Raw genomic sequence first — 20755 nt, forward strand, 5'->3', positions numbered from 1 at the left:
TGACTTTGAGATGTATTCTCTTTTTGCTATAGCTGTCCCTGTCCTAGCTTTGACTACCAATCCTAACCATAACCCTAACCCTAACCCCAAGCTCAAAGCTTTGCAGACAACTAAATAAGAAAAGTATTAGCTAGAAAACTAGAAACCATTAAGCATGATAGGAAACATTATGAGAATAGAAACGAAGTAAAAAAAATAAACATTGAATTGTATATTTTCAGTATGTATATATGTGTGTGTGTGTGTGTGTGTGTGTGTGTGTGTGTGTGTGTGTGTTAGAGGCTGTAATCAATTAATGTTTAATAAAATAATCATGCCTGTGAACTTTGATCGATTAAAACGTAATTGATTGATTCATTTTGTCTTCCTGAGTGCTGTATAAAAAAACGGTGCAAGAAAAAGAAATCTTGAAAAATGGCACATGGTACTTTGAAAGTCCTTGGCAAAAGGGCAACTGGACGGTGTATCAGAAAATGAACAGCTATAACATACTTTCCTTCAGCTAACTAAAATAAAATAGCACTCAATAAATTACATTTCTCTTCAGCAAACCTAAATTAAGCACATTTGCAGTAAATGGTAATGGTTATGGTAATACTTTGTTTACTTGTAAGTGTCTTTCAATACAATTACATATCACTCGCAAACAGGAGTGATTAAGCGATGAATCATTTCATAGATAATAATAATCTTTATTTTTTTTTCTTTCACATTATTAATGGATTAATAGAAAATGTCGAGAAAAAACCCTACATATATATATATATATATAAAATATTGAGCCAAACTTAGATTTGTTGTGTTTGTTTAAGATTATTGTGTTTTTGATGTGCTTCTGTTTTATTCTTTTTGAATGTGTTGTACACATTCAATGCAAACTGCTGAAGCTAAATAAACCCTTTGCTTATGCTAATTTTATTTTAATATTAAAGCAGATGTGCCGATGATTCCCCGACAGAACTTGTTTTAAATGTGGCTTCTGCTTCCAGGAGGCACTGCAATGTGGACTGTCGCAAGATCCCAGGAGACTGTGATCCTTTTGTGTTTCTGCTGTCATTTTAAGTTTAGGTGCGTGAAATTATGTCTATTCCAAAGGGGCATCAAAAAGCTATAAAATACAATTAGCCATGGAAATGCAGCACAGACCAACCCTGAAAACCGCCAGCAGTGAATATATCGACGTGGCAATAGAAAAGGTGCTGGTAAGAAGGATCACACTTTGTCTTTTGTTTAAGTTACTGCCTATCTAGTTTTATTGCACTACATTATTTTGTATACGTTTTTCTGTTTTTCTTGATTATTATACTACACCTTTGTTTCAATAAATACAAGCGTGCATACCAGGGTATACCAGGGTATGTTAGGGCAGCAGTGTGGAGTAGTGGTTAGGGCTCTGGACTCTTGACCAGAGGGTTGTGGGTTCAATCCCCAGTGGGGACACTGCTGCTGTACCCTTGAGCAAGGTACTTTACCTAGATTGCTCCAGTAAAAACCCAACTGTAAAATGGGTAATTGTATGTAAAAATAATGTGATATCTTGTAACAATTGTAAGTCGCCCTGGATAAGGGCGTCTGCTAAGAAATAAATAATAATAATAATGTTACAGCCTGTACAAATAATCTGTAGTAATTTCTGTAGCTCAATAAGTAGACTCAAACAAAAATTCCATTTATTGTACATCTGCATGTTTTCTTTAAAAACTGTGAGCCAACTGAAATACTGTTACTTTTAATGTTGGTTTACTGCCTCTTAAGCAAAATACGATTATTTGTGGTTTTGTTCTGTTTGGTAAGGTTGCCCCGGTTGACAGAGAAGTGGAAGTCTCCTTGTGCAGAATGGATCTCTGTGTCACAATCAAAGGTGTGTCATTCCTCTTGCAAACAGGTCTGGGAATCCTGGGCAACCTGCTGGTTCTGTTGGCTTATGCCCACATCGTCTATTGCAAGCGCAGACTGCAGCCTGTGGATATGATTCTGTTCCATCTCGCGTTTGCCAACATGATGGTTCTCCTCACCAGAGGAGTCCCCCAAACCATGACTGTTTTCCAATTACACAATCTCCTGGACGACGTGGGCTGCAAGATAGTCATATACTCCTACAGGATAGTGCGAGCCCTTTCCGTCTGCATCACCTGCCTGCTGAGCGTCTTCCAGTCCCTGACCATCGCCCCGGCCACTTCCAGATGGGCCAACCTCAAGACCAGGTTGCCCAAACTCATCCTTCCTTCTTTTGGTTTTCTCTGGCTACTCAACATGGCTGTCTGCATCGCTGCCCCTTTCTTCTCCGTTGCGCCTCGGAATGGCACTGTCCCCAAATTCACCCTCAATCTTGGTTTCTGCCACGTGAATTTCCAGGACCAGCTTTCCTACGTCATCAATGGAGTAGCCATCACAGGACGCGATTTCATCTTCGTGGGTCTCATGGTCTTGGCCAGTGGATACATCCTCTTGGTCCTACACCGCCACAGCAAGCAGATGAAAGGGTTCCGGAGCTCAGATAGGCACCAGAGCTCCACGCTCGAGAGCAGAGCGGCCAAGACCGTCATTACCTTGGTCATCCTCTACGTGGTCTTCTTCGGGATTGATAACATCATCTGGATCTACATGCTGACGGTGTCCAGCGTGCCTCCAGTCATCTCGGATATGAGGGTCTTCTTCTCCTCCTGTTACGCCTCGCTCAGTCCCTTCTTTATCATCAGCTCCAACAAGAAGATCAAAAGGAGGATAAGCTGTGCCTCTGAGGAGCCAAAGCAGCAGTCTCCAGCCTCTGAAGTCTCGCACGTCAAACTGTGAACCGTCACTCCTCTCTGTGCACCTGCTTCTTCCAATCATTGCCTCTGGTCACTTTCATCTCAGGAATGTATATTGGCTAAGAAATCTTTGGTGCAAACGGTTATGGCACTAACGCAAATGCATCACAGTAATGTCTCTAATTACTGTGTATTTACATAGTAGTTACTTAGTAAATTCACATGTACTTACACATAATTGCAATGTATTATGCATAGTTACAATGTACTTAATGTGTAAACCTTTTTAAATGATGTAACCCTAATCCTAACACTAAACTTAACCCTATCTCTAACCCTAACCCTAACTCGAAACCTAACCCTAACCCTAACCCCCTAACCTTAACTCGAAACCTAACCCTTTTCTGATACAATTGTGTGCTTACATATATTGATGCAGCTGGTATTTTTTTCGTTGATGTATTTATTTTTAAGTGATAAATATGTATATTTAGATTATTCTAACAGAAATAGGAAATTCACAGGGAACTACAATGGGTACATTTCAATCGTGAAATCTGTGATAACCGTGAAGAAAATACAGCCTAATTTTAAACGAAAGATATGTAAATACAACACGACACAATCAGTAAAATCAATATAATGTATTTAATAAAAAGTTCAATATCCAAGACTGCAGCACATCAATACTCAAACATGAATGCTGTAACTCCCTATGGTCTCAATAGAATCTCCTCCAGCAGTCAGGCAGAGAACACACACAGGCTGTTGTATTCTCCCTGCTATCACAAGTAATGTTTCATGATACTTTGATTGTTTACATGAAGCCAAATACAAAGAGAAAAAAAAATCACAGAAAAAGTCATCAAGATTCAGCAGTGCAAATCATTTCTTTAGAGTTAAAGAAATAGATCTTCATGAAACGTTTGAAGCTTGACCCAAATAACTATTTTGACCGAAACTACTTGATTGTGGTAGTATGGCGAATTGTCCCCTTCTTAAATACTTGCAATAAATAAAGTACTACTTGTTTTCAGCCTGGCAGACAGCCCCAAGTTAATGCAGTGGTGCTAAGTTGTACCATATTCACTGCTTAATAATGTTGTTGTCGACTCTACCAACCGGCTTTAGTAGCATATTAGCAGAAGCACATTAAAGAAAAACATTTTTTTATCAGACAGTAATGACACTGGAAGTGCACTGGAATTTTCTTTTAACATAAGTGACTTCAGCCTTGATTTTATATCTAACGAGTCAGTGCTGTGATGACTGAAGCCTGTGACAAAGCAATGACTGAGATGGGATGCAAGCCATGGATCTCCTGTCTGTCAGTCTGTAAATCTAGCCAGTAGACCAGGGGTAGGCAACCGTGGTCCTTCCAGTACAGGCCTTTGTCCCTTCCATGTCCTAAATTACTATTGAATCAACTAAACCTCTGGCCAATTCCAAAAAGTACTGAAACAGCTAATTATTAAAACTGGAAGCCAATGGCCCCCTGGAAACAGAGTTGCGTACCCCTACCACTAACACAAGACCACAGCAGTAAAGCTGAGTATCTAAATGTGGAACAGCAAAAAGAAAACTGCCACATTTATTTGCATGCATGAAAGAGAGAGAGAGGACAGGGCTCCAGCTGGCATGGAGCCTGAACTGCTCCCTTGCTCCCCAGGAGAAAGGGAAATCTTAGGGTAGACCTGAGCCATGGCCACAGGGCAATGTGGGGAAGCAAACATTGTACCAGCTGGTCATGTCCCTGGTCAGTGGATTTATAGAGAGGGTAATTCCCAGTATTCAGCGCTTGTCGTTCAGGGAATCCTCAAGGCATTTTTAAATCTATTTTAAAGGAGACTGCTGTAGAAATAAACAGTGTCTCTTATTGCTCTCTCGCTGTATTGGAGGTGGACTCTCGAGATCTTGGTTTTGCGCCTCATTGCCATGTGTCCTAATTGCTGGGGTTCGAGGAGGAGAGGTCCCCTTTATTGAACATGGATCCAAACAATTCCTGTTGAAAGCAAAGACAGAACAGCATGTAACAGTTGCAAAAGGTCTCATAAACTGCAAACTCAATTAAATTAATCGAAACGTGCTTTTAAATAAAACCAAACATTGCTTAAAACAGTCCCCAAAGTTGCTGGGCCTGTTAGCATAGAATGAACTAGCGTAAAGCTTTGAAACAAAGCCCCATGATGGATTGACTGATTAGTTGATCGATTGATTGATTCATCAAGTGATTGTACCGTCTCCAGATCTCTGTCCTCTTCATCCTCCGTTTCATGTTCCTGGTTATTCTGAACAGAGCCCTCCTGAAATAAAAAGAAACACCATTATTTTCAACCTACAGCACAGTATCTCCCAGATGGTGTAATCTACTCACGGTTTTAACGACCTAACATTGGCAGATCTAAATACATGGTAAGATAATAGAATTGGACCCCTTGTGTCCTGAGGTAATGAAATCCATCATCTCTAATAGTGCATGTGATTCGGTAGCATATCCCACTGCTTCGTTCTCTCATCTACAGACAGAGCCCTCGTGTTACTACACTGTATAGCACTAGATGGAGCCATTCCCTTCCCTCATACTAAAGCAAAGAAAGCTGCAGCACTTTAGTTTTCACCATGAGACCCTTATGCAGCAAACGTGAGTCTCCAAACTTGTATCATAGCTTCCTGTAGACCTTTCGGGTTGCCTTTAGGTAGAACCCAACAAGTTACTTAACAAATGATGGGGACCCCTGTGTGTGTGTAACAGGCAATGTTGTGTGATGCACTGCCATTACGGATTCTTGAGATGAGCTTGAAAGCTCTATAACCTAAAATGTGGACTAGTCTGTCTCTTTTGCATTGTGGTTAGGGCACTTGCATGCAGTGTGCTGGTTCACCCGTTACATATGCATGCATCTGGTTTTCATAATCCCTTTTAAAACAAATAAGAACCACAGTTTTGTAACTAAAGTTATAAAAATAGATTGAACCTGTATGTGCTTTTAAACCATGTGCAGGCTTCCCATGCAGTGTCGTTCTTTCCTAACCAAAACTTAGGCACAGCAAAGCAGGCTTGAATTACTAAGTAATGTTTACTAAACTGATTTATTAACCAGTCCAATAACATTCATAGGTGCTCCATAATTTAGGTTACATTATTTGATTTTTTTTTTGTTGTAAATCCTAATATTAGACTTTGACGTGACCTCAAGAAGTTCCTTGATTGCTCCAGTAGGTAAAAGTAAAGGCTTTCAGTAATTCACCTTCCCCGAATCTCAAAGGTGAGCAAATACCTGGCACAGGCAAACGTTCAAGAGCAAACACTAACGACCCTGACGGCATGTGGATTTATCTGAAACAGGTATTTACCAAAGCTTTACGTATACATTTCCTTATACTGTGCGTCAGTAGCATGGCATTCTCAAGCCCCTTCTCACTCTGCTTGAGCTGCAGATCTCTTCGTTTACCAGGCTTGGGATTTGTCTGCTTCACAGCAAAGCGCCCTGGCAGTGCCCCTGCTCTTACCATGGCCTTGCAGTCCTCCGCCACACGGGCCTCCTCCAGGGCATACAGAACAGCATCGTGAACAGAGAGGAAGAAGTGCCCTGGGCTCAGGCTGCTCTCCTCAAACGCCCCTCCAGAATCCAGCTCCTCAAACACCTGGCCTGCAAACCGAACAAGGGAGTGACTGAGAGCAGGAGCTGTGTTTATCAGCAGAACGCATACACAGCATACTTTACGCATACTTTAGTAAGCTGGTTTATTATGGCCAGTTATACGGCAAGCCCTTTTAATGTTTCATCCTCAGTTTCTGATATCAGCAATATCATTTTTGATGGTGACAATTCTGAATGTTACTTTTTCGATATCAAATATGAATTTGTTGATATCAAAAATAGAGTTGTTGATACCAAAAATAGAGTTGATGATCTCAAACACTGAGGATTACATGTTCAAATGGCTTGCCATAACCTTTGTTCTGGGGCTCATTCAGTTTAGAGCAGGGCTGAGAACAGCAGGTTTTGCTCTCTGTCCTGCACCAAGATATGGGTATATTGTTATTTGTATGTTGATGTGTTTGTTTAAATCTGTTGTTATTATTATTCTGCCTCTGTGTGTGCTATTCCTGCTGCTAGTCAGCCATGATCGCAATGCTTCCTACCTTGAACGTTGGCCAGGTATAATCTGATTCCTATTTTCTGATAACTGGAGCTCATCTAAACACAGAAGGAAAACAAATGGAAAATGAAAAGCTACAGAGTAATACCAATCCCAGTGGTTGCAGTGTTAGCAGAGTGGAATGAGCGCAGCCCAGGCAAGCATGGTTAAACCTGTGGTACACCCTTAGAAACGTTTACCTATGGTATTTTTGCACGGTATGCTTTTGTCACAGTTATACTATGCATTTATGATACCCTGGTTTGCCATGTTTATTAATATGCTTTACAGTACCACAGCTCGCTCTCCTTTACAATGCTTGCTTATGCTTTACCATGCTTTCACTGTGTAGTATTACACTCTGCTTTTACTATGGGAAACTTTCATACCTTAGTGAGCACCTTAATCCCCATGAGGTCCACAAAGCAGACCCCAGCCAGGTCCAGGATGATGGTGTGGGTGGAGGGGGCGGGGAGGGGCTCGGGGGGACATGGGGGTGGGGGTGGAGGGGGGTGGGCAGGCCCAGCAGGACTGCTCGTCTCCAGGCCCCCGCAGTTGAAGTTGATGTAGCCGATGTGTCTGACCCCGCCAGTGTCCCCGTTGTTATTGGTGTTTGTGCTGCTCTCAAAGTCCCGCTGCAGCTCCTGCAGTGACACAGTCTATACAGAGAGAGTTAGGGTTAGTGGGGTTAGGGTTAGTGTTCGGGTTAGTGGGGTTAGGGTTAGGTTTAGAGTTTGGGTTAGGTTTAGGGTTAGGTTACATCATGCAAAACGCTTTACACATTAAGTACATTGTAACTATGCATAATAACATTGTAATTATGTGTAAGTACACATGTATTTACTAAGTAACTACACAGTAATTAGAGACACTTCATGTAAAGTGTTGCCTTGGGTCTAAATCTCTTGTCTATAATGTGTTTTTGATGAAGGACTTATCAGATGTCAGCACTGGTGACAGGAAAATAAAGTGGGGCATAAGTCTCTATTCTTTTCTTTATTCTTTTTGATTGATTATATCCATAAGTGACTTTGTAGCCCTAGAAAAATTGAGCTTGCCAACAATGCAGACAGACAGACAGACAGACAGACAGACAGACAGGAAGACAGGAAGACAGACAGACAGACAGACAGACAGACAGACAAACAGACAGGCAGGCAGGCAGGCAGGCAGACAGACAGACAGACAGACAGACAGACAGACAGACAGACAGACAGGCAGGCAGACAGGCAGGCAGGCAGACAGACAGACAGACAGACAGGCAGGCAGGCAGGCAGGCAGACAGACACACACGCTATTGACTGATAAACACCTGGCCTTTCATGCAGCTCAGGGAGTCCTTGTTCTTCAACCGCTCCTGTTTCTGTTTCTTGAGGAATTTTTTCTGGTCTCTGAGTATTTTTCCAGGGTTCAGTTTTGTCTGTGTAGGGATGACACACACATTATTGCTCAATATAACCCCACCCAAGGATGGCAGCATTCCCTGCGTCAGTAGTGTATCGCTGAGTACAACCTGCTACAACAAGCGTAGGCATTAAAACACATCTACCTTTTTGATGACCTTTTGCCAGAATATCTCAGTGTTAGCAAAGTAGAGAGGGGAGCAGTAGGTCACAATTTTCACTCCACTCACTTCTTGGACCTGAAATTAAAAGGACAAAGAAATCAGGGATCGCTGCTTCAAGATAAACCCAGTACACTGTGTCCTTGGGACTCCTGCCTTACCTTGTTATACACCTTGGGGTTTTTGTAGAGGTCGGTGCCCACAACCTGGCTGAGAGCAGAACCGTTCCGGCTGCAAAGAATAAGTCATGAGAGACCATGAGGTAAGGGGAAAACTGAGGCACTAGTGACTTTGGAAATGCATTCTCCCTATTCAGCAGCATAAAGAGTTCCCTTGGTTTTTTCACTTTATCAAGTGATTGGTCTGTGCACAGGGAAGTATAGCATGTGTACGATGCACATGCCTATCTGCGATTTAACACAATCTGTGAATTACTGTGAAGTATCGAGATGCACTGACAGGGACAGCACACAGGCCGCTGGAGGACTTTACTAGCCACAGAGCACAGGGAGTGTCCGATGGGAAGTGTTTCAACAGCAACTCGTTAGTTGAGTTTTAAAGCCTCAGTTACCACATCAATGTACTCACAACTGTGTCTGGAAGACCACCACGAGCATTGAGAAGCCCGCCCCCACTGCGACCCCGTAGGGCAGACTGAGGAAGAAGGCTGCGAGGAAACTGACGATCCACACCAGCTGGAAGAGAGAGAGAGACAAAGAGGGATGGTGGGATCAAGGGCACTCAACGATATGGTGAGCAACTATAAACAAATAAAAACAGAGCACTTTAATTCACGTCGCGTTTAACGGATATAATAGGAGTCATGTTTTATTTAAACTGTCACTGAGCTGCTCTGAGTGGCTCAGTTACTTAACTTCACAATTGCAGTCCTGGAGTTCCGAAGGCTTCCTAGTCTTTGTTCCACCTGTGATCTAAATCAACTGAACCAATTTCCAGGTTTAATTATTAGAAAATACCTGGAGCACTCCTCCCCTCCAGGATCCTGGTGCAGGTATATAGTGCAGTGATTGCACCCCATATCTCTGAGTGCATTACAACACAAAACATTCGACAGGTCCTTTTGTTTTTCATAGGAAAACAGCGACTCAGTGCACTTCCTTGCACAAACAACCCCACAAGGTAAAACCTCAAAGACTGTGTGCTAACTGACATGGAAAAACCATTAGAGTGACTTGAAGGGCTGCCTGATGGTTTGATCTTTTCTTAATCTACACTGAGAATGTCATTCAGTCGCCTTGCTGATTAATGAAAGTGGCGTGAGGGAGGGATGGGAGTCGCACATTTGAGTTGCATTATTGCCAGTAACTTACACAGTCTAATTTGTTCTTTTTCCAGAGGTAGTAAGGGTCAGAGAACTGCTTTAAGGTATTCTTCAAGTTCACAGCAATCAGCGCTCCCAACACAGACTGAAGAGGAGAAGAAAGAGAGTGAGACAGAAGAAATCCTAAGAAACTTAAGAATATGTTTGTGTGACATCATAATTCCGTTCAAAATCCATGAGACTGGTAGACTCTCACCTTTGGAAGTGGCCTCAGATAAACACCTAATGCCAGTAGGGTGACCAACACCACCAGCATCACAGACAAACTTGCAAACTGGGGGAAAACAAATGTTAATAAGCTACTCCCACGTTGTAATGTCACTTGATTTGGTGCCAATCTTTCCTTGAAGGTGATTTAAAGAGCTCCTCCTAGTGGGGAGTATAGGTAACACTCTTCCTTTTACTACACAGCATCTTGCTACAAGTGTCTAAAGCATTTTAAGAACCAACCTGTTGTTAAAGATTTAAACAAGCGTAGCCAAAACCCATTTGCTGCAAATTAATACTGTAAATAATAATAATAATAATAATAATAATAATAATAATAATAATAATAATAATAATAATAATAATAATAATTCCTTTGCCTCACCTGAGACTTTCCCCCAGCAACGTCGACTGCCAGAGTGACAGAGAGGGCACAGCAGATTACATGAATATTAAAAAACGACCCGAAAAAGTTACTGCAGCCCAGAGCCACCATCTCCTGCAAACGGCAAGTCAACATTTCATTATGAGAATAACAGTGCATACGAATACCTGACAAGCAGGTCATTCAATTGTCATCTGTGGCATGTGAGTTTACTTGCACAATAAGGTAATGTGTTTGCATGTATTTGCATTATGCATCATTTAATGACATTTCTACAGATAAGGGAAAAAAAAGAAGTGTTACATTAAAGTGATGCCCACCATCTCTCACCTGATGTCTTGTGCCTGTTCTTACCTGGTTGGGGTCAATGTCGTAGACGTGCCGGGCTGCCAGAGTCCTGCCCATGGCGAGGTTGATCACATACCCCACGATGGCCAAGGAGAAGGCAGTTCCAATCATATCACCCCACAGACTCACCTCCGGGAGAGAGGGCATGGGGAACCTGGGGACAGGGACAGGATCACTGCTGTAAGACTGAGCCAGTCCCTGGTGTGAAAAAGGTTGAGGAACTGGTCTGAAGAGCCTCAGTGGCTGGGATCCAAGAACCAACATATAGATTACCTTACCCCAGAGGAATATTCCCAACTATATCCATTTTGTATTTCTCTGGTAACTTCAGCGGTCCGGAGATAGCTGTGGCAGTAATGACCTGAGTGTGAAAAGAGCACTTTTAACCACATGGCTCACTACAGACTGGCAGAAGAGCTCTTTAAACCACATGGCTCACTGCAGACTGGCAGAAGAGCTCTTTAAACCACATGGCTCACTACAGCCTGGCAGAAGAGCAATTGCTCAACAAGAACTGATTGCTGGTCCTGACAACAATAGAATTGAGACTTTTGTTGAAATGTTTGTCTACGCGACTACCGGATAAACTCAATCAGTAAATAAATACTGCACCCACGTATCACATGAGTTTTTTGTTCCTAGTTTTTCATGTAATCAGACTTCTCCACCCCGGAACACACAACTGCCTTTGCAAAAGTATCATAATCTGTCATCTCTTTCTTTAAATGAGGTTTTAAGGAGGTGAACAAACTTTGTTTGTAAGTAAACTAAAAGGACCCACTTTCCCTGGGAGGTTAAGGAGAAACTGAGCTAGGACTTCTCCACTTTTTCTCATAGAAGTTTGATCCATTCCTGAGCTTGTTACCTATACACACTGTGGCTAATCAAGCTCGTAGTAACACCTGGAATGGGTGAAACTGCTGTGCAATAGAAGTCTTATTTCCATCCCTGTATTATAGCTTGAATAATGTCTTTTTCCCAAAGCAGTACTCACAACAATGATCTCCATGGGGATGGGAAAGGCCAGCTTGTGCTTGTAGCGCTGGTTGAGCTCTTTCACCACAATAAGGGTCACGCAGGTGACCAGCGCAAAGATCAGGGAGGCCACATTGGTCTTGGGCAGCTTGATGATGATATCGATAAGAGTCTAGGAGGTTAACAGAGCGTGCACTGAATCAAGGACCATAGCAATGCTAAAATTGTGCATGTCGCAGATAGAATCCCAGCACCAATGACTGTATATATCTAACAAATAAACCAGGACTGCCATCTAGTGGCTAACAGGAGGCAAGCACAGTAAGCCCAGGGTCTGTACCTGTGCTGATAGAATGATCAAGCCTAGCACAGTCAGCTGTTAAGGGGCTCATTATGCCGTTGTATTTAAGTACCTTATCCTTAAGTACTTCAACAAAATAGGACGCAAAGAAGGGGTAAGCTGCTTGCTACTCACGTAGATAGAGGCCAGTGGCCCGTTGTAGGCGGGGACGAAAATCCCGAATATGTATTTCAGCACCGAGATGAGAATCTGCAGCCCAGCGGCCGTCATGAACCCCCGGATAAAGGACTCTGAGAGATAGATAGCCACAAAGCCGAACTGCACAAAACCCAAGGTCATCTGCGGAGAGGAAACACGGGTTAGTCCCGCAATCTTAAACTGCAGTGTATTCCAAACAGTGCCTCTCTCTCACTCCCTCTTTCTCTCTAGCAGTACCTACCTGTATGAGGGCGGTGAGGCAGGCCAAGGTTCCAGAGATCCCCATGCGAGCTGCGTCCATCGCCGTCTCATCCAGCACTGTCTTGTTCAAGGTGACGTTAAAATGCAAGAACTTGCTGTCTGGGGCCAGGTCCGTACAGACTACCCCCACCATGATACTCAACACTGCAAAGGTGCCTGCGGATGAAAAACACCACGCTCTGCTCACCACAGCTTTCTACTAGCACTCCTTAAAGGTGCTTGGCTGTTATTTGGACGGATCTTACCTGGTACCATTTGGTGGACAGAGCCCATGAAGAAGTAGGGGATGAGGGGGAAGAAGGATGAGTAGAGCCCATTGACGGGTGGGAGATTGGCTAGCAGAGCAAAAGCCATACCTAGGTTAAATGAAACGGCATTACATGATTACATATTATTATTATTATTATTACTATTATTATTATTATTATTATTATTATTATTATTACTTCTTGATACTGCATACTTCTTTCTGTTTTAAACCGACATGTAAAGCAATTTGAGATACTGGTGTATGAAAAGCGGTATATAATTAAAATAAAGCATTCCTCTCAGTGCAGGTGAATTCAATTGCTGATACTGACCCTGAGGCACCTGGATGGTCCCAGCACTGATCCCACTAAGAACATCGAAGAGCAGAGACTCCTTGGGCTTGTACTTCGGAAGCCAGGTGATGATGGGCAAGAGCCCGAACAGGAGAGCTTTTAATCGCGGTCCTGAACATCTGGAAAAAAAAAAACAGGTTTCTTCAATCCAAACATGCATCGCTCACAACTACATTTGTAAGAAATGATCAAGAAAAGAGAAGGAATAAAACTGCGGGTCCCAAACAGCGACGGTACCTGAAGAGCTTCCTGACCTTGGCTCCGGCGGGATAGCTCCTGCTTTTCTTGTTGCAGTCGGAGTCAAAGTCCGGGAGGGAGTAAGCGGGCCTGTCAATCACATAGCGTGGCCGGAACACAGCCATTGTCAGCGGGTCTCAAGGAGCAAACCAAAAAGATGCTCGTCGCTCACTGCAAGGTCCAGGCTACTTGTAGGAATGCTAGAGAAAAGGGAAGTCAACTGTAGTATATACCGATTCATTCAAAAATACAGCACAGCCATTGTGGAAGCTAACACTGAATGCACATTTTACTGTGCTGCTAGTGTCAAGCCATAGAAAAAAACCTGCAGCTAAAGTCTCTCTGTGTTGGCCTGTTGGGTACTATTGCTTTAAGACTTTTTAAACTATTGCCAAATGGTAAACATTAAGGCTGTCGTCAGTTAAGACATTAAGCTTTTTGTCCGACAGACAAAAGAACTTTATTCACAGAGCAGATAAGAATTCTTATCTCAAACGCGTGTTCTGTTCTGTTCTGTAATAGATTTTTTTTAGAATTATAAATCATAATACAGTACATTGTGGTTTTACAACGGTGCAAAATGGTTATCAATGACCAAATATGTTTTTCAATATTTACCCTTTGTTACAATTTAAGTTTTCACACCAGCCATTCTCACGTGACAGGTCATATTGTAAAACTCATTTTCCTGGTCAGCATGGGCCTTGAACTTGACCTAATATAGCTGCAATCCCACTGTAAATTGGCACAGTAATTTTGCAGTTTTCCCATGCTTTTCCCATGGTTCTACTATGCATTTAAACTAGTTTCCATGGTTTGCAATGTGCTTGAATATGCTTTACCATATATAGCATGCGATAAGTATGGGTCTACACTTAAGAATCTTTGATGTGCTACTATTAGCTGCACTAAAGTTGCTAAGATTCACACAATTCAAACACGATTTAACCTGGCAAGCAGATGGTCAGTAATGGGAATATGTAGAAATTGCACCGGCTGATGGCTCAAAAGTAGAACCCTGATCCATGCCATGCAATCAGTGACTCTACGACTCACATTGCAACGCCTTCTTGAGTGGCTCTTCAAAAAAATTAATATTAACCCAGCTGACCCAATACATGCAAACTCTGCATCAAAGACAAAAAAAATATTACAGTGTACAAACAACACAATAAAAACACATGGTTCAAACTGAATCAGCAGCATCTAGAGATCAAAGAATAGAATAAATAAGACATCTATGTGTTAATGTGGACTGGAGGAGAAGCATTGGCAGGAGGTTCTAAGCAATTCCCCAGTACGATCCAAAAAAGGAAAAATGATCAAATCCCATCTTCATACTGTGAGGGAAACCCACGCCTTCGGGAGTTGATATGCAAAAGATAATCCTCACGTTCGAACCCTTGGAACAGCCACATTAAGCCATGAAAATCTTGGATGTCATCAAAAGACTTGACTTGAGTTCCTTGACAGCGGAAGGTAAGGACCCACTAAGCTGTTATTGTCAATATCCCTGCGCTATCTGACCTTGAAATAACTCCTCACCTCATCTAAAAGTCTGCAGTCCTGCAACTGAATAAGCCCTCGAACATACAGCCTAACTGGAGGAAATTGAAGAAACACAAAAAAGTGACTGTTCTTAATTAATTAATTGGTAAATAGCTTGTTTATAAAGCCAAGCAAAAAGAATCCCAGCTTACCTTTTTTTTTAGTGTTGATAAGTGAGGCGGGTCATGTGGTTTTCTGATAACTTTCTTTGGAGTCCTTTCAAGACGTCCCGTGGTGTATAGCTCTCTGGAGCCGCACTTTCCTCCACCTGTGTTTATATAGCTCAAAGAAATTTATATAGAAGCCCTCACCAGTGCAGAGAGGGGGGAGGGAACGTGGTTAAATCCTACCAGTCACAGAACTGTGTACCAAATAAAATGCCAATGTAACTTCCTGGAGTACACATAGTGTACCTGTATTGTGAAGTATGTTTGATTTGATTAAGTGAGGATCTAATTTACTAGAGATAGAAAAAACTAAACACAAGCAAACACAATGCAGTGACCTGAACTGTAACTGGACTGCAGCAGCACTGGATACAGCACAGTTACACTGTTTATAACCCATACAACACAACAGTTTGATGTCAGTTCATCTGTGAGTGGCAAGCCCATGGCAGTATGCTTGTTATTATTATTATTATTATTATTTATTTCTTAGCAGACGCCCTTATCCAGGGCGACTTACAATCGCAAGCAAATACAAATACATTCAAGTGTTACAATATAAGTCATACAGTAAGAACAAGAAATACAATAATTCTCAAGTGTGACAAACCACAATTCAATAATACAGCAGATAATAGTGAAAGTTACATCAGGATATGATTAAATAGTGATAGTTACATCAGGATATGATTAAGTACAAAATACTACAGATTAAACACTTGGTAGATTACAATATTCTGAGGTACAGGATTAAATGCAGTAAAATAGGGGGCAGATAAGAGCAAAATAAAGCATATTTAAATGAAGGGTGATAGTGTCCCAGGATACAACAGAGGAGTTCTACAGGTGCTGTTTGAAGAGGTGAGTCTTAAGGAGGCGCCAGAATGTGGTCAGGGACTGGGCAGTCCTGACATCTGTAGGAAGGTTGTTCAGTGGTAGCAAGATAGGCAGAAGTGCAGTGTGATTCCAGCAGTGTGGCGCAAAATACTGATTTTGAAGAAATAAATTAGGTTCAGAAACAGTTTTTTCTTGCTAGTTTTACATTTTGCACATTTTTTGTATTTTTGTATTATTATTTAACAAACAAACATAAGGAATATTTTACTGTACACAACTGAGATAAGCATTGCTTAAAGGCACACGTTAAAAGCAGACATAAAGTATTGAAATGAACACTTCGACCGGTAGACAGGGACGTCACATAGGATCCCATTGACAGCACAGCACGGCAGCCTGTCGTTAAATATTCAGCTGAAGGCAGACTAGAATATAATCCCACGGTGGTATAACAACGGACCGATACACACTGCTAATCCATTGTAGTACTGTGCCACGGTTCTTTACCCTTATGCTACATTGGCATGTGTGTATGCCACAAGCCAATGTGTTACCATTGCTGGAAATACTGTGGTCTCATAATGGTTCTGCCAGCTAGGGTTTCTTTATGGCATTCCACTTGTATTGTAATGAAATCCCATTGGTATTTGGTGTGCTACAGCACAACTCAGATGGCCTACATAAATGCAGGTACTGTGTTGAGGTAAAACATTTCAGCAATGCTTCAGTGTAGTGGAAACATTCAGAGAAAGTGTGGCCCCAATAAAGACTAGCTTTACTTTCTGTTGTAGTTGACAATATCGTGGCTGCAGAATTGATCTAAACTATGAACACGGGTGCAGGTGTTCAGTGTTTGCAGTAATGCCAAGTTTTGGCAAAGCATTCTGCTGCCAACCACCCTTTACATAACAAGGATTTGAAGGAATCCCCTTCATTAAAAATCTTTCTTTCATTGTACACCCCTTTCCAGCACAAACAAAGACTCTTTCCATAGCAAAGCAATGACTTCCAAAAGACGAGTATTAAAACACACGCCCTCCACTCACCCTAGATGAAACAGACTTTAGTACAGATTCCTGTAGTAATGCTAGACTGACCTTCAATAACCTAGTAAGCATTCTATGTAACGATGCACCCTGATGAAGGCAATGCTAAGCCGAAACACATTGTTTCTTAATGGGGTTTTTTAAAGAGATGTGGGGCTTCCTTTCCATAATTTAGATTTTGTTCTTAACCCTGCGCACCACAGTTGACTTTTGTGATGTAGCGCCAGGTCTGTTTTGATGATCATCTTATCACTATCATTCCAAATAGATTTTATTTTATTTTCTCGTCCTGTAACTATTATAAAATAAAGATAATACATGTAAAACATGTATTAACAGAGAAGTAAGCAGTCACCCAGAAGAGGAGAGCCAGCAACAAATGTCCAGTCACTTGGAAGTTAAGTTCGGTTTCACTTTCGAGGACCACGTTCACTACAGCACGTGCTCCAGACAAAGTTTGTAGGCTGGTTTTCGAGGTCAAATTATAACATTCGGCCAGGTCAAAAGACCTTTTGATAATTGGCTTGGTTTCTTAATTGGAGGCAGTGTGGTCCACTGGTTAAAGGCCATGGCTTATAACCAGAAGGTCACCGGTTCAAATTCCACCTCTGCCACTGACTGACTCACTGTGTGAGCCTGAGCAAGTCACTTAACCTCCTTGTGCTCCGTCCTCCTGATGAGATGTTAAATCAATGTCCTATTGTAAGTGACTCTGCATATAATGAACAGTTCACAGCCTACCTCTGTAAAGCGCTTTGTGATGGTGGTCCACTATGAAAGGCGCTATTTAAAAATAAAGATATTATTAATTGGCAGAGTTTCTCTTAAAGTGGCTCTTTCAACTGCTCTATGAGAACTGGGACCAGTAAGCAGGTAGACTCAGTATCCCGACCTCAGATCAGGGCCCTCGCTTGTCAGCATGCCCAGTGATGCTGTGGGTTTAGCAAACAAGTAGACAACAATAGCTGACCGCTTTACAGTATTTACTGATGTCTGTGTTTTGTGTTGCACTATCTACAGGGCGTAGCCTGTGGTGTAAACTCACTCAAAGTGTGCCAGCAGAACAGGTACACACACATTGCGAAATGTGGTATGTTCATCAATAGAGAAATGTTCCTTGTAAGGAAAATAAAAGCTCAGGACTAAAAATGTGTTCTGTGAAGAATCATCAAGATTTTTCGATAAGCATGAAATTAGCTCTTAACATTATTAACATGCAGTATCTAAAATAATCAGTGCAAAGTGTATTTTTATCTTTAAAATTAAATAAAATGTCAGGCTTGGTCCTAATTTAATATGTCATTGGGGTTAGTAATTGGGATCCATTGAAAGACCCCAGCAGCTGCAGTGGACCTTTTACAAGGATCTCTTGTGATAGTGTGCATCCAGTGCTTTTACAATGATCCCTTGTGATAGTGCGTATCCAGTGCTTTTGTCACCCCCTGCTGATTAATATTGCTAACTTCAGGTTTTAATGTGTATGAAAATGTTCCTAAAACTGATAAATCTGTATTACCCTTAATAAGCATTAAGTGTGAGGTGTATATAATATTTGTAGCATCGGTGGGTGCCTCATAGTTTCACAAACCACTGCTAGCATTTAACAAGCTAATAGCTAGCAAGATCTTTTATTTTTTACCTGTTTCAAAAAACAACACTTAGAACATAAATAACACTAGAAATCCACTCAGCAAGTCTATATGATTACAGGATGCATGTTGTTATTATTTTTCTATAAAAGTGAAATGGATTTAGCAGACTGCTACCGAGCACTGCTTTGTGAAACCAGCCCCTAGTTGAAATGTAGGAGCTAAAACAAAGAACAGAACAGACATGGAGCCGGACACAATTTCAGTACAGCACAGGTTTTGTTTGAAGCATTCATCAGTGCTATGATTTGCAAGATCCAGACCACAGAAAATGAGTGAATTAGTAGTTTCCCCAGATAAAGGGTGTATGTAATCAATTTAATATGTGAACGATACAGGCTGGGATAAGGTGGACAAACACCCCTCCTTTTATTATATTGACAGTTACAATGAGCTTGAATACAGCCCAGCACTGGACTGAACATTTTCATCCCCTCGCTATGTGTGCAGTGGACGTAGGTGGCTGCAGAGAGGAATCATTTGCACTTAAACACTCAAGACTAAGTTATTTAACTTAATTTATATAGAAATGTTAAAATTATTTGCACCGAGGTCCCTCCTATGGGCTCAGTAAGATAATGGCTGTTGGCTACACTCTGTGTTACTGCAAGCCCTGTTTTCTAAAGCAGACCTGAGAGTAAAGCTCTTGAATTCTAAGCAGTGTGATCACCCCAGCAGAGGCCTTGAGTTGGCACTTCAGGCTTCCCACGCACGCCATGTACAAAAACAATCTTCAGACAATCTCACGCAGCAATAACAGCACCTTATATAACGCACACCTGCCTGGAGAGTACCAGGTCTATTGCTAGCTATTCTGAGATGTTTGTTCCTGTTTGGAAGTCATCAGAAGATACAGGACTTCACATAAGCACTGTTTCAAAGCTGTGATAAAGAGACAGGGAGCCCAGATCAGCTAAGGAGAAGCCCCCTTAGCTATATGTAACAAGGGCCAAGGGGAGCTGAAGCAATATTATAGGATACTTAGAAGATTGTGGAGGAACTGCAATGAGGAGCGTGTGATTATATGCGTACGATATATGAACAATTATATGCAAAAACCGTACAGTTAAATTGTCATTGTGTGGGATAATCTTACAGGGCGCAAGTAACAGACCACCACCAAATCTTCCCAAATGAGTTACCTCTGGTGCAGTGGAACCATATGTGAAGTCCTGGATAGCAATAAACACAAGAGCTGATTTTTTTTTTTTTTCCAGGAATGACGCAGTGGGTTAGCTCTGAATAAGGCTTCGGCCCGTCCATTAAAAGAGCAGTAACCAAGCCAAGTCTTTGTATTGTGTATATGCTATTTCCTCGATTTCCATACCCCAGTATTGATTCAGTGTTGATCTTTTTGTTTTGCCATTGTTGCGCAGGAAGGTAAAACTAAAGAATGCATTATAAAACAGACAACGAAGAGCCATCATCTTGGTATAAACAGGATTGCGTGACACTGTCGCTTTAAGAACTATGACCACCAAGTGCAATAACACAGTGATTCACAGTAAATGACGCATGTGCTTCAAATTGCACCTATTATTAAACTGATGTGCTGCGCAGAGCCTGCTGCATCGGCTCTGTCGGCAATTTCCGTAAACTATCGTTCAGTTCTGCAGTGTTCGGACTGCAGATGAATATGCTACTAAACTTACGGCAGTTTCCAGCCCAAGGCTAAAATAGCCTGCTTTGCCAAAACGTAGAATACAAGTTAAATACAATAGCAAACGTATAACATGTTATTAAATATGTATGGAGACAAACAGCATCCGATTTTACGAAACAGGTCAAATCTTGTATTAAAACCTAGAAAAGTGAATCTTCGTGAAATTTCTTGGTTTGTTCAATTGCATTTATTCGTTTATTTTTAAAACTACATTTTACACGCACATGATAAATAATAAACAAAAAAACCGAAACCTACTTCATGTATATCTAGTCTGATTTAGTTTACAGACACGTTGCTTGGTGTTTTATTGTTTTCAAACGCAGTAAAATGACGCGTGAAAGGCTAGCTATATGTAATCTGTTACGTGTTTGAGATTTACGGGTACGGTACTGCTAGTCATCATTTACGGGAACCATTTCATAAACATTGGACACAGTGCCCTTTTTCTTATTTTCAGCCTATGCTGAAAATAACACAAATGTTTATTATAAATTAATTGTATCTAACTAACGTTCAATTTGGCTAACCA

The 20755-nt window shown here is 41.5% G+C and overlaps 2 protein-coding genes across 2 annotated transcripts; one reads left to right on the plus strand and one right to left on the minus strand.

Moving 5' to 3' along the window:
- The first annotated feature begins 1107 nt into the window (after window positions 1–1107).
- LOC117432643 (olfactory receptor class A-like protein 1) lies at window positions 1108–3748 on the plus strand. Its single transcript, XM_034054622.3, has 2 exons — window positions 1108–1202; window positions 1795–3748. Exons 1-2 carry the CDS (start codon window positions 1128–1130, stop codon window positions 2791–2793), a joined length of 1074 nt encoding a protein of 357 aa, XP_033910513.2. The 5' UTR covers window positions 1108–1127; the 3' UTR covers window positions 2794–3748.
- On the minus strand, window positions 3380–15267 carry LOC117428993 (solute carrier family 26 member 9-like). Its single transcript, XM_059004221.1, has 21 exons — window positions 15014–15267; window positions 13314–13513; window positions 13056–13195; window positions 12720–12830; window positions 12455–12630; window positions 12190–12354; window positions 11734–11886; window positions 11018–11100; window positions 10746–10893; window positions 10392–10505; window positions 9996–10073; window positions 9789–9884; window positions 9046–9152; window positions 8619–8688; window positions 8443–8535; window positions 8206–8313; window positions 7283–7552; window positions 6898–6952; window positions 6261–6400; window positions 4988–5053; window positions 3380–4752 (listed from the first exon to the last, which is right to left on the minus strand). The coding sequence occupies exons 2-21, from the start codon at window positions 13436–13438 to the stop codon at window positions 4693–4695; spliced, it is 2358 nt and encodes a 785-aa protein (XP_058860204.1). The 5' UTR covers window positions 13439–13513; window positions 15014–15267; the 3' UTR covers window positions 3380–4692.
- Window positions 15268–20755: the final 5488 nt, after the last annotated feature.

Source organism: Acipenser ruthenus, chromosome 29 (assembly GCF_902713425.1).
Source record: "Acipenser ruthenus chromosome 29, fAciRut3.2 maternal haplotype, whole genome shotgun sequence".
In the NCBI taxonomy this organism is placed as follows: domain Eukaryota; kingdom Metazoa; phylum Chordata; class Actinopteri; order Acipenseriformes; family Acipenseridae; genus Acipenser; species Acipenser ruthenus.

What these genes read in the sequence shown, in the direction of transcription:
- LOC117432643 (XM_034054622.3), top strand. Translation starts at nt 1,128, where the DNA reads ATGGAAATGCAGCACAGACCAACCCTGAAAACCGCCAGCAGTGAATAT. An exon ending in TGGCAATAGAAAAGGTGCTG is followed by an intron (nt 1,203 to 1,794) that starts GTAAGAAGGATC and finishes CTGTTTGGTAAG; the next exon opens with GTTGCCCCGGTTGACAGAGA.
- LOC117428993 (XM_059004221.1), bottom strand. Translation starts at nt 13,438, where the DNA reads ATGGCTGTGTTCCGGCCACGCTATGTGATTGACAGGCCCGCTTACTCC. An exon ending in TGTCCACCAAATGGTACCAG is followed by an intron (nt 12,631 to 12,719) that starts GTAAGATCCGTC and finishes TTTCATCCGCAG; the next exon opens with GCACCTTTGCAGTGTTGAGT. An exon ending in TTGCTGGGGGAAAGTCTCAG is followed by an intron (nt 10,074 to 10,391) that starts GTGAGGCAAAGG and finishes GTTTTCCCCCAG; the next exon opens with TTTGCAAGTTTGTCTGTGAT.